The 12,813-nt window shown below is 43.8% G+C and overlaps 1 protein-coding gene across 1 annotated transcript in view; it reads right to left on the minus strand.

Annotated features, from left to right (window-relative positions):
* Positions 1 to 222: 222 nt before the first annotated feature.
* GABRR2 (gamma-aminobutyric acid type A receptor subunit rho2) overlaps positions 223 to 12,813 on the minus strand; it is a 57,590-nt gene continuing 44,999 nt past the window's right edge. Inside the window, exons 7-9 of the mRNA XM_004044403.4 lie at positions 11,419 to 11,571; positions 10,223 to 10,419; positions 223 to 3,741 (exon numbers count right to left, since the gene is read on the minus strand). Of these exons, the coding sequence (XP_004044451.4) occupies positions 3,430 to 3,741; positions 10,223 to 10,419; positions 11,419 to 11,571 (662 nt within the window). The 3' untranslated portion in view covers positions 223 to 3,429. The remainder of the gene's footprint in view (positions 3,742 to 10,222; positions 10,420 to 11,418; positions 11,572 to 12,813) is intronic.

Consider the following 12,813-nt stretch of genomic DNA (forward strand, 5'->3'; position numbering starts at 1 on the left):
ATTCATCACTCAATATTTATCAGAAAACACTCCTCAAATTCTGTGATCATTCCCTCCTTTGAGCCACACCCATTAGAGTGTAAGCTTCTTAATGACTGAAGAGTGTTTCCCATTCATTTCTTTACCCGTCACCACCATCCCTCACCTCAGCACAAGACCTTGAGGACAAGTGCTAAATAAATGTTGGCTCCTTGGTGTCAATGAAGTATGTCCAATCACCAGTTTTTGTATAAAACCCATTTCTTTTATTGTAACATTAACATTTTTTCACAGTTTCATATTGGTGAAATCAGGATTCATATTATAATCATTGGCATTCCAGAATTTGATTATTAGTATTTTTTCTCAGTACATAAAATATGGGTGCATCTTACATTTCACCATGTCTTAGATTCAGTGAGGTAAAGTATCATTCATGCATTCCTGATAACAATTGTGTTTGCTTCTCTGTCTTCCTGCCTCCGGGGTGAATCATCCCATGTTCTCACTATTTCCTTAGTTCCTGTTTTCTACTCCTACCAATGTTGTCTCCACTTTACCTCTTTAAATTTCCTACTTTTCTCAAGTAGTGTCAGACTATTATACTGTAATAAGGCAATGCTAAATACAATGGTGTCATTGTATCATGGCCCTGCATGATAAAACACTGTTTATGATTCTAAATATGTCTGCTATAGAATTAACTCCAGTTTAACATAGAAGCTAGCAAAAATAAACATTTGTTTTAATTTGTGAACAGGCAACTATGTTATATGAGCCATAATTCATGAAAACAATGCAGTCAGAAGCAGAGAAGTGTTGGAATTAAATAAGACTTACAAGCAAAGCAATATGATATATTTAATGACAATAAAATTATCATTCTTTGAGCAGCACTGTGGCCTGGGAGAGTCTCTAGAGATAAAAGGTTTCTGGCCGGGTGTGGTGGCTCACGCCTGTAATCACAGCACTTTGGGAGGCTGAGGCAGGCGGATCACCTGAGGTCGGGAGTTCAAGACCAGGCTGACTAACATGGAGAAACCCCGTCTCTACTAAAAAATACAAAAATTAGCCAGGCTTGGTGGCGCATGCCTGTAATCCCAGCTACTCCAGGGCTGAGGCAGGAGAATCGCTTGAACCCGGGAGGCAGAGGTTGTGGTGAGCCAAGATCAAGCCATTGCACTCCAGCCTGAGCAACAAGAGTGAAACTCTGTCTCAGAAAAAAAAAAAAGGTTTCTAAACAAGTCCAGATGCCCTGTACCACCCAATTACCCATACTTACGCATTTTTGTTCTTCATTGGTCTGTGAGACTGGGAAATCTAGTAGACTTGGGTCCAGCAACTCCATAGTGGGGAAGCTGTCCTCATAAGCACCGGCATGGTGGGGACCTGCATTGATCCCTAGTGTTGTGGAAAAAGCTAGTCGCTCACCTCCTCTTATCACAGCCTAGGATCCTGCCAAAATGAATGACTTGTCCACAAACCCTGTTCTCTGCAATGGCAAACCTTCCCATTCTCCCCATGCGTCTGCTCAAGCTGGTCTTTTGGCTGGTAGAGCTTCCTGGTCTTTAGGTCTGCCCAGCCCAGTGCAGCAGCTACTAGCAACTGTCCTTACTAAGCCCACTTGAGTGTGGATGGTGTAACCAAGGAACTGAATTTTCAATTTTATTTAACTTCAACTAATTTAAATAATAATAATTATTATTTTAGAGATAGGGTCTCGCTCTGTCACTCAGGCTGGACTGCAGTGGCTTGATCACAGCTCACGGCAGCCTGGAACTCCTGGGCTCAGGCGATCCTCCCGCCTCAGCCTCCTGAGTAGCTAGAACCCCAGGCACACACCACCACACCTGGCTAATATTTTTAATTTTCACTAATTTAAATTTAAATAGACATGTGGCTAGTGGCTACCATATGAGACAGCCCAGATCTAGGATGCATTCTGCTCCATTTCTTCTTCTTAAAATCCTGACCTTCAAGGGGCATCTCAGGGCTGCTTTCTCCATGAGGTCTGTCTCCCTGGTGGGACTGTTTTTCCTCCCTTGGAATTCCCATCTCACACTGAACTATTACTGAGGCACTAAACACTCTTAATCTTATATTATAGATATTTGTGTGGTATTTCCTTTACTAGTTCCTTCTCTGAGAGCTTCGCCTACTCTTATGCTTAATTTGGACCCCAATGTACCTAGTGCAGAGATACTTTAAAATGTTTATTGCCTGAATATATGATAGTAACACCGCAATTAACATTAACAATAGGGAATTGACAAGAGTTGCTGTGTAGTAAAGGACTAACCTTTACTAGGAAGCAACCTCTATGCCCTTGGAATGTCCTGTGAGATAGAAGGGTCTTTGTCTACTGGGGCCTTGGGCCACACCAGATAGTCTAAGCCAACAATGTGATTTATGATAGGTGCCCTGGACCTCAAAGTACCAGCTTAACCTCTGGAGGGGCAAAAGACTAAAGTCAGCCATGTGGGCAATCAGCTATAAATCCATGACCGACCACAATAAAAAAACTGTACACCGTGGTGAGCTTGGGTCAGTTTCTCTGGCTGGCAATACTCCATGCACATTGCTACATGTCATTGCTGGGCAAAATTAGTGCTATCTGTGTAACTTCACTGGAGGAGGACAGTTGAAAGTTCTGGACCTGGCCTCTCCTGGACCCTGCCTTATATGCCTAAGAGTAAAAGCAACAGCAAACAGAATGGGTCTGTGGGGTAAGCGGGGTTGAAGGAGGGGAAAGAGCAGAAGTACATCATGCCATATGTAGAATGAGCACAACTTAGAGAAGATCTCTAAGGAAAGAGACTATTTTCTCATTTCCACCGTACCTGGCACAGAGTGGGACCTCAATATTTAATGAATGGTTGAAGGGATGGATAAATGAATAATCTCCTCTAATATTGCAAAATCCTGTGGGTTGCCATACTCCCACAGGCCAAATCATTTCCTGTCTGGGATCTCAGCTCTTTTCCCTTCTAGGTAGGCACTTAATCCAGTTCAATGGGTTTACAGGGTGTTTTTTGTTCTTAATTTCCTATCTCCTATCCAGAATGCCCCTAAGCTTGTACTTCAGTTTTTCCTTTTCCCTCCACAACTGACTCCTAGGCAATCTGAGGGTCTAAGAATGTCTAGGAGGCATTTGAATCCTTGTTTATAGGAGGGGAGTTCTTGTGAACTAGTTCACACACAAGAACAGAAGGTCCCAGAGAGATGTGAAGTGGGACGCGAGACAGCATGAACATGGAGCAGCCCCACAAGGTCTGGGGTCAGGGCAGCTGGAAGGCTCCTGGGCTTCTCTGAGAGATGAGTGCTGCTTAGGGTGGTCCAGTAGCTGCTGCATTGTTTGGTGAGGGGCGTGTGGTCAACAAGTCCGTCTGTCAATGACTGGCCAGGCCCCCTCGATGTCTATGCCCTCTTCTAGGAACAGCCTTGGAGCCCCTAGGAAAACACTGACCAATAAATTAAGTTGAAAAATATGTAGGAGGCGGGGAATATCAACCTAGAGTATTTGTCAATGGCATGGGTATTCTGGAAGATACGAAAACCCATCTGGCCCTTCAGAAGCCCCGTCTTTCTGCCAGCGTTGGCTTCAGCACTCAGGCCCAGGTGGACCATTATTTTGTCTTGCCTTTCTTCTTCTGTCAGGATATGGCTTCTGGGGTACCCAGCCAGGCTGTTGGCCTCAGACTCACTGTAGCTTCCATCCAGCATCATGGTTTTCGAATGAAGCATTCCACACATGCACGGGAACTATGGGCAGCAAGCACAAAGAACATCATTAAGCCTTGTGAGGTGGGCAGAGGAGGGGGCCTGGCCCAAGAGCAAAGCCACATTGCTACTCAGAACCACAGAAAGATAGAACTAGAAAGATCTCCAGAGGTTACTTAGTCCAACGATCCTCTCCCCTGGCTGCATATTAGAATCATCTGCACAGCTCTTTAAACTGGCCATGCCCAGGCTGCACTTTAGAGCAATTAATTTAAAATTCCCAGGTGATTCTACTGTGTAGCCAGAATCGAGAATCACTGATCTAGTCCAAATCCCTCAGTTGTAGAGACAAAAACTTAAGACCCAGAGAGCTATACGATTCTGAGACCACACAGCTGGTGTCAGAGCAGGACTCTAAATCCACATAGTCTGATTCCAGCTGCAGGACTCCACCTTTCTGTGCATGAATCAAAAGATGATTAGGAGCCAGGCGCAGTGGCTCGTGCCTATAATCTCAGTGCTTTGGGAGGTCAAGGCAGGAGGATCGCTTGAGGCCAGTATTTCAAGACCAGCCTGGGCAACATAGTGAGACTCCTTCTCTAAAAAAAAAAAAATGTTTTTTTTAATTAGCCAGGCATGGTGGCATGCACCTGTAGTCCTAGCTACTCAGGAGGCTGAGGCAGGAGGATCACTTAAGCTCAAGAGGTCAAGGCTGCAGTGAGCAGTGATCATGCCACTGCATTCCAGCCTGGGTGACAGAGCTGGAGAGAAAAAGATGATGAGGTAGAGAGTGTCCTTATCTTAAAAATTGCATTTGAGAGTCAAGGGTCATGGTATCTGCAATGTATTTTTAGACAGTTCAACTGCACCAACAGATACATGCTTATATGGAGAAAATGTATTATGCATTCAATGCATAATACATAAACGATTATGCATAATCGATTCTCCTGCCTCAGCCTCCTGAGTAGCTGGGATTACAGGTGCCCGCCATCATGCCCAGCTAATTTTTGTATTATGCATTGAATGCATAATACATTTTCTCCATATAAGCATGTATCTGTTGGTGCAGTTTTTGCCACACAAAAATGGCAAAATGTTAGCAATGTTGGATCTAGGAGCTAGGTACCTGAATATATATGACCCTATTCTTTTAATAGTTTCTGCAAGTATGAAAATGTGTATGACACTCTAAGTGGGAGGAAAGGAAATGGTTTCGCTTGACTTCTCCCCATAGTTTAGTCAGTAGAGAGTGGGCTTCCACTGGTGCCTGGATGCTTGGTGTTGACTGAGAGCAGGAGGCCCGCTTGACACATCCAATTGGCATTGATTTGAATATGTTTCCGACCTGGCTCTCAGCCCTTCAGGGCCTCTGTTTTTCCATCTAGGAAAGTGAAATAATGAAGTTTCACAGCCTGCCTCTTATTGTTATGAATCTTGAAACTCTGAGATGAATATCATAAAGCTTTAGAATGCAAAAATAGATGAATGATTTTATGCAGAATTAGAATTACTTGAAGTATTCTTATCCTTGAAGAAATTGTTCGTGGTTTGGGGGCTATTTTTTTTCATCAGGCATGATTGTTTCATTATTAGTTTCTGTGTCTTTTTTCCATCAGTAACAATTCTTTTTTTTTTTTTTTTGAGATGGAGTCTCACTTTATCCCCCAGTCTGGAGTGCAGTGGCTCGATCTCGGCTCATTGCAACTTCCGCCTCCAAGGTTCAAACGATTCTCCTGCCTCAGCCTCCTGAGTAGCTGGGATTACAGGTGCCCGCCATCATGCCCAGCTAATTTTTGTATTTTTAGTAGAGACAGGGTTTCACCATGTTAGCCAGGCTGATCTCGAACTCCTGACCTCAAATGATCTGCCTTCCTAGGCCTCCCGAAGTGCTGGGACTACAGGCATTAGCCACCGCACCCAGCCAACAGTTTTTGAATAATTATCATAGACTCATAGCTATAAGGGAATTGGGGATAAAAGGTAAGAGATCATCTCTCTCTCTTTCTTTTTTTTTTTTTTTTTTTTGTTTTTTAGACAGGGTCCTGCTTTATTATTACCCAGGTTGGAGTGCAGTGATGCCATCTCAGATCACTGCAGCCTCCACCTCCTGGGCTCAAGGGATCCTCCCACCTCAACCTCCCGAGTAGCTGGGATTACAGGCACACACCACCACACCCAGCTCATTTTTGTATTTTTGTAAGATGGGGTTTTGCCAAGTTGCCCAGGCTGGTCTCAAATTCCTGGGTTCAAGGGATCCACCTGCCTTGGCCTCCCAAAGTGCTGGGATTAGAGGCATGCACCACCATGCCCAGCCCTATTCAACTCTTTGCATTTAGATATAATCACACCCAAACTGATAAAATTGTGTGATATTATCATTGGGGGGGTTATTTATTTACTTAAGGCACAGTTCTTCTTCTCCTTGCTCTAAACTGAAAATCTTTCTGCTAAAATGAAAATAGACTTTTCTCCTAAGATTTTGAGTTCAAATCAGGAAATACCAAAAATTAGGATAAAACCCCTGTTTTCCAGATTAGCTTGCTTCTAAGAAAGAGGAAGTGGCTCTTGGCATGTCAGACAAGGTCTGGCTAATCAGCCAAAGTACTGGAGCAGCTGAGGGGAGGTAAGCCCTGGGCTCCCACGTGCTCCCGCATGCTCTCGCCTGCACTTGTCTGCCCTTCAAACCAGGGGTGGGCCTAACGGGTCCCAGGCAGCTTTTACCTTTACAGAGTGGAAATCACACTTCAGTGAGCATCAGAATCACCTGGGAACTTGCTTAAAATCTTGATTCCAGGGTGCCATCCTCAAAGATTCTGAATCAGTCGACCTAGGGTGTGGTCTAGGAAATCTATTCTTTGAGACCGTGTCTCAAACCCGGGAATCTATTTTTCACAGACTCAGGAGGTGATTCCAGGGAAGGTACTCCATGGCATCCACTTAGGAACCTCAGCTCTATTGGGAAACATTTCAATACTATGAATATTAGTTTCTCTGTGAGGCAGCAGATAGTGCCTTCTCACCTCTGTCTGCTCTCCAGCAACTATGCTTCTTGGTCTTAAATCCTACATTTGACAGCAGCAGAGTACGAGCTCTCACCTCCCGGATGTCTGTTCTCACACAGACAGAGGGGGAGACTTCGGGGCCTGAGGCCCTCTCCATAGATGACTTCCTTGTCTCTTTAAACAAAGTCATACAGTTGCTGGCAAAGATCCGACATGATATGGAAACAGGGCAAGTTGTGCCGGTGAACTGTTCGTTTGTGAGCCCCTGTTTGTCAGATGAAGGCTTTGCTATTTTTTTCAACTGCTCTATACAGGAAAGTCTAATGATTTATAAATCAAAAGTGTTTAAATATGGTCCAAAGTCCTGTGATAATGGTCAGTGTACAAATTACTGAAGTTTAAACAAGTCAGTTTTCTGAAGTAAAAAATGTTTGACTAGAGCTTTAAAAATAAGCAACCTAGTATAATATATTTGGAGATGTAAACTAAAAATAAAGTTCTAAGCCCCCAAACTGATGAACTGACCCCCTTCTTGGTCAAGGGGACCCCAGAGAAACCTTAAAAACTGAGTTCCCAGTCATGACGAGACAAGAGGCTGAACACACCTTGTTATTCCTCCTCCCTTTTGGGATTTAGACACAACTGACCAGCATTAATGCTGAAATAGAGATTGTAAGACAGAACAGACTCTTTATGGCCATAAGATACCAAATTACAAACAGTACCTAAGGCCATTCTAGGGCCAGGGTGAAGTCACACACCCCTGCGCTTAAAGAATACACTGTGTGCTAACTGCCACAAGGTTTTTCTTTTTCTCTTTCAGCTAAACAAGCACTGGCCTTGAGATAAACAACGTTAAAACAATTTGGGGCTGGTGCGGTGGTTCATGCCTGTAATCCCAGCACTTTGGGAGGCCAAGGTGGGCAGATGGCTTTGACTCCAGAAGTTTGAAACCAGTCTTGGCAACATGGCAAAATCCCATCTCTTTTAAAAATATAAAAACTAGCTGGGCAGGGTGGCGCATGCTTAAGGTCCCAGCTACTTGGGAGGCTGAAGTGGGAGGACAGCATGAGCCCAGGAGATGGAGTGCAGTTAGCAACCACTGCATTCTAGCCTGGGTGACAGAGTCAGACCCTGTCTCAAAAAAAAAAAAAAAAATTTGCAGCTCACCAACCATCAGACACTGACTAACCAACCCCTGGCCCCTGTTCCACCAGCCATAACTACAGCTTTGATTGGACAAGAGAGTGATTTTAGTAACCTTCTCTTGATAAGACCATCAATCATGGACCAGTCCTGGTCAGTTTACAGAGGCTGTTCACTTGAGTGACTTTGTGTCCCTTTTGCATATAGGGTCCAATTGTAATACATTGAAATGTTAAGTCTCCACCCCAGGGTGAACATGGGTTGTATGTTACATGCACATTTGTTCAATAGGCATGCGTCAGGACTACCTTCATAAATATTCATAAATCTTCCTATAGCCTGTTGAATATGTATATTTAGCCATATTCAGCATGAAGCCCCTACTCCAACACCTTCTCCTTCAAAGTGCCTGTTTCCAGGTCTTTACAGGAGGCTGCACTCCCCAGCCTGCAGGATGGCCACCTTGCAGACTGGAATCCTTTATAAGAAATAAAGTCTCCTTTTTCAAATTTATAAATTTCTGATTTTTTTAAAGTTAACAGAGACAATGTGGAAATACTTGATAGGTATAATGCAGGTGTTGAAAGACAATTTTTGAAAAGGCAACATATTCTCTTTTCCTAAAATTTAAAGGTCCCATTGACCAAAATGTCGTTACATGGCAAAAATAAATTATTTTAATTTTAAAAGCTCCCTTATGCTAAAAGGCTAATGGCCACTTGGTTGTTCATAAATATGAGATTTTCATGTCCCTTTTTCTCCACAGCTTTTAGATGAACACCCATTTTGATTAGTGCAATGATTGGCAATGATCAGGTAGCAAGTCAGCATTATTTATTTAGTATTAGGTTGGTGCAAAAGTAATTGCAGTTTATATCATTAGTTTCGCACAGACCTAACACTAAAATGAATAAGAGTCTGACTATGAATGGAAAAGACTGCCTCCCTGTGCCAAAGGCTCATGAGCATGGCTTTGTAAAATCTCCCAGTTGTATTCTGTCTCATAGTTTGCAGTTGACCCTTGAACAACACAGGTTTGAACTGTGCAGATCCACTTAGATTTTCTTCCACCTCTGCCACCCCGGAGACAGTAGGACCAAACCTTCTCTTTCGTCCTCCTCCTCAGCCTACTCAGAGTGAAGATGACCAGGATGAAGTCGTTTATGATGATCCACTTCCATTTCATGAATTGTAAAGATATTTTCTCTTCCTTATGATTTTCATAACATTTTCTGTCTAGCTTACTTTATTGTAAGAATACAGTTTATAATACATATACAAAATATGTGTTAATCGACTGTTCTTATCAGTAAGGCTTCCAGTCAAGATGAGGCCATTAGTAGTTAATTTTTGGAGGAGCCAAAAGTTATACTTGGATTTTCTACTGCACAAGGGGTCAGCCCCCCCAACCCCTGCCTTGTTCAAGGATCAACTGTAGTATAATATAGTACAGTACAGTACATTATAGATAGTATGGTATTTTTATTTTATTTTATTTTTGAAATGGGGTCTTGCTCTGTCGCCCAGGCTGGAGTACAGTGGTGCAATCTCAGCTCACCGCAACCTCTGCCTCCCGGGTTCAAGCGATTCTCTTGCCTCAGCCTCCCAAGTAGCTGGGATTACAGGCGTGCACCACCATGCTCGGCTAATTTTTGTATTTTTAGTAGAGATGGGGTTTCACCATGTTGGCCAGGCTGGTGTTGAACTCCTGACCTCAGGTGATCAGCCCACCTCGGCCTCCCAAAGTGCTGGGATTATAGGCGTGAGCCACCACGCCCGGCAGATAGTATAGTATTTCCAATTTCCTTCTGCATCTACACATAAAAGGTTTTTTTTTTAAAGAAATATATATAAGGTATTTAGCTTTAGTCCTTACTGTGGCTGAATTTTCACTGGGCACTGATCAATAAAGGCACTTTTTGTTCTAGAACTCTCCCTTCTCTGGTCATAAGACAGGGAGGCACTGTCCCTAGACATGTTCAGTAATGATAGTGAGAGTTTGTTTGTCTAGATCCTGATACATGTGAAAGATCAAAACAACTTTCACATACATGATCTCATGTGACTCTTACAGTAGAGGTGAGGGTTCTGTAATCTCCCTTTTACAGATGAGAAAACTGAGGCTCAGCATAGGTGTCAAAGTTGAGTCTGAGACCCAAGTCTTCCAGTTCCTAGTCTTTGTCTAAAGACCTTCTGCTTTCTGGAATCCTTTGGGGTAGAAGCCAGAACCTATTCTAAAACAAGATCCTCCTCGTTTTGCACAAACATCTCCTTTTTCTACATGCAACCCCTGCCTCTGCCCCCCCGCCCAGAAGAGCTTCATTTTCACCCAGCAGCATGGACTTAGACAAGGGCCGAAGAAGCCCTCTCACCTTCTCCCGCAGCTTCCGTTCCTTGCGCTCCTGCACGGTGGTCAGGTAGTTGACAGCCGCGTACTCCAGCACCGAGAGGAACACGAACACAAAGCTGACCCAGAGGTAGATGTCCACGGCCTTGACGTAGGAGACGCGCGGCATGGAGGCATTCACGCCCGTGATGATGGTGGTCATGGTCAGCACCGTCGTGATACCTGCAACACCCGGCCTTAGTTGAGCTGCTGACAGCGGTCTAGAACTGCCCCCATATCTCACTAAGTCACGATTTTACACTCTATCTCTTAAACCACATGAGAAAGTCCCAGGTGTGTTTCCACCTCGGAGAGGGGCAAGGATCTGCCCTACCAGCAGCCAGGCCTATTCTCCTCAGAGCCAACCCGCTTGCTTGTCCCATTTTCCTTCAAGCACCTGAAAGACTGGGTTTCTGTGATGTGGCTGACAAGGAGAGGACCTATTCTCATGTGGAATTAAAGACAGCGACTAAAGGACACCTCTGAAGGAACGTTCTCAAACTTCTCATCTTTAGATGAGAGAGAATGTGCCTATTCCTTGAAGTTTGAGAACGTTCCTTCAGAGGTGTGCTTTAGTCGCTGTGGAAGACTGTGGAAATTCCCAGAGGCCCATCATGCGGGATTCTTCTTCACTCTGTCTTGCTGCTTAAACCCTCACCTTTCTCAAAGCCCAACCTAATGTCTAAATTTACAATGACATGTTGTAAACTTTCACTCTGGAATTCAGGGTCTGTAAAAGGCTAAACCACAGCTCGAGGGAACGTGGTCCTCCTTTTCCCAGAAATCTCATATTCTGTGCCCTACCTCCAAGCCCTCAGTCTGTCTAAACAAGGCCAGCAAATGAAGTTTTTGTCTTTACAGAAGGAATTGTTGGCATTTGCAGAATCATCTTGTTTATCTAAATACTGAGCTCTGATACTGCCAGTTGTCGAAGTCTGTACCCCAAATCTTTCTGAAGTGATACAGTCACAGTTGATGTTGTTTTAGCTCCCTGTGGCTCTCATAATGTGGAGGAAACTGAGGCCAGCATCTAGATGGTAAAGGCAAGAAACATGAAGTTGCTCCTTCTGACTCTAACAGCTCATCAGTTAAGAACTCTAAGTAATGATTTTTACTGTTTGTAAACATAGTGATAAGTTGAAAAAAATAACCACCCTACCACACCTTATGAAATGCTTTTACCCAGTGAAACTCTGGCAGGCACAGCTCTGCGGTCGATCCAGAAGGACACCCAGGACAGCATGACCATCAGAGTGGCGGGGAAATATGTTTGGAGCAAGAAGAAGAAGATGTGGCGACGCAACGTGAAGTTAATGTACAGACGGTTGTACCAGCCTGGGGGATGCAGGAAGAAGCCAATGAGGTTCCATCTGAGAGGTGAAAGCAAACTGTGTCCCTGGGAACCCGTCTTTCACTGACATGGCTCTCATCAGCAACAGAAAGTTGAAATTAATGACCAGTTGGCTTAATATAATACGTTTCTTTTCCAAAATCTAAGCCCTTTCTCCTATATATAAATATCTTGCCAATATCTAGTACATTTACTATCTCAGTTGGTATTACCTAACTTTCCTTCACAGTATTTTGGGAAAGGGCAGAACTAAACAGAAGGGAAGTTTTAGTCGTTTGGGTTTTTGTTTGTTTGTTTTTGAGACAGGGTCTTGCTCTGTAGCCCAGGCTGGAGTACAGTGGCACACTCACAGCTCACTGCAACCTCAGCCTCCCAAGCTCAAGCGATCCTCCCACCTCAGCTTTCTGAGTAGCTGGAACTACAGGTGTGTGCCACCATGCCCAGCTAATTTTTTTTTCTTATTATTATTTTGTAGAGACAGGGGTTTCACCATGTTGCCTAGGCTATAGTTGTTTGTTCTGTATTTGTAATTTGCAAATTACAACCATATTTCTTGAGTGACTTGCTGCTCAAAAGCATAAGAGGTTGGAATAGTTCTATTTTGTTGAGGCCAGTGCCACTGGGGCAGGAGCTGGGAGAGCTAGGCTCTGGTCACTCTCACCTTTATTGTGAAATTGTCACCTTTATTGTGAGACCCTAATCCTTTATCATGCAAACTCCACATCAGTCACAAAAAGAAATAGGCTGTTCACATGATTCTAAAGTCTGACATTTGGGACATGAGGAAATGAGATATTTAGAGGCTTTTCCAAAGCCTTAGCTAGAGTCAGTTGAGCTTGGTTCAACCCAGGCCTCCAATGCCCAGGCGAGTGTACAGTTCACTGGCACTAAGTGTATTATTCACAATATGGTACAACCATCACCACTATTCATTGCCAGAACTTGTTCATCATCCCACACAGAAACTCTGCACCCATTACACAATAACTCTCCATTCCCCCTCCCATGAGTTCCTGGGAACCTTTATTCTATTTCTCTCTCTTTATTTTTTTGAATAGAGACAGGGTCTTGCTCTATTGCCCAGGCTGGAGTGCAATGGCACAATCATAGCTCACTGCAGCCTCAAACTCCTGGGCTCAAGCAATCCTCCCTCCTCAGCCTCCTGAGTAGCTAGGACCAGGGGCATGTGTCACCATGCCTGGCTAATTTCTTTTCTTTTTTTTTTT

Source organism: Gorilla gorilla, chromosome 5 (genome assembly GCF_029281585.2).
Source record: "Gorilla gorilla gorilla isolate KB3781 chromosome 5, NHGRI_mGorGor1-v2.1_pri, whole genome shotgun sequence".
NCBI classification, from domain to species: Eukaryota; Metazoa; Chordata; class Mammalia; order Primates; family Hominidae; genus Gorilla; species Gorilla gorilla.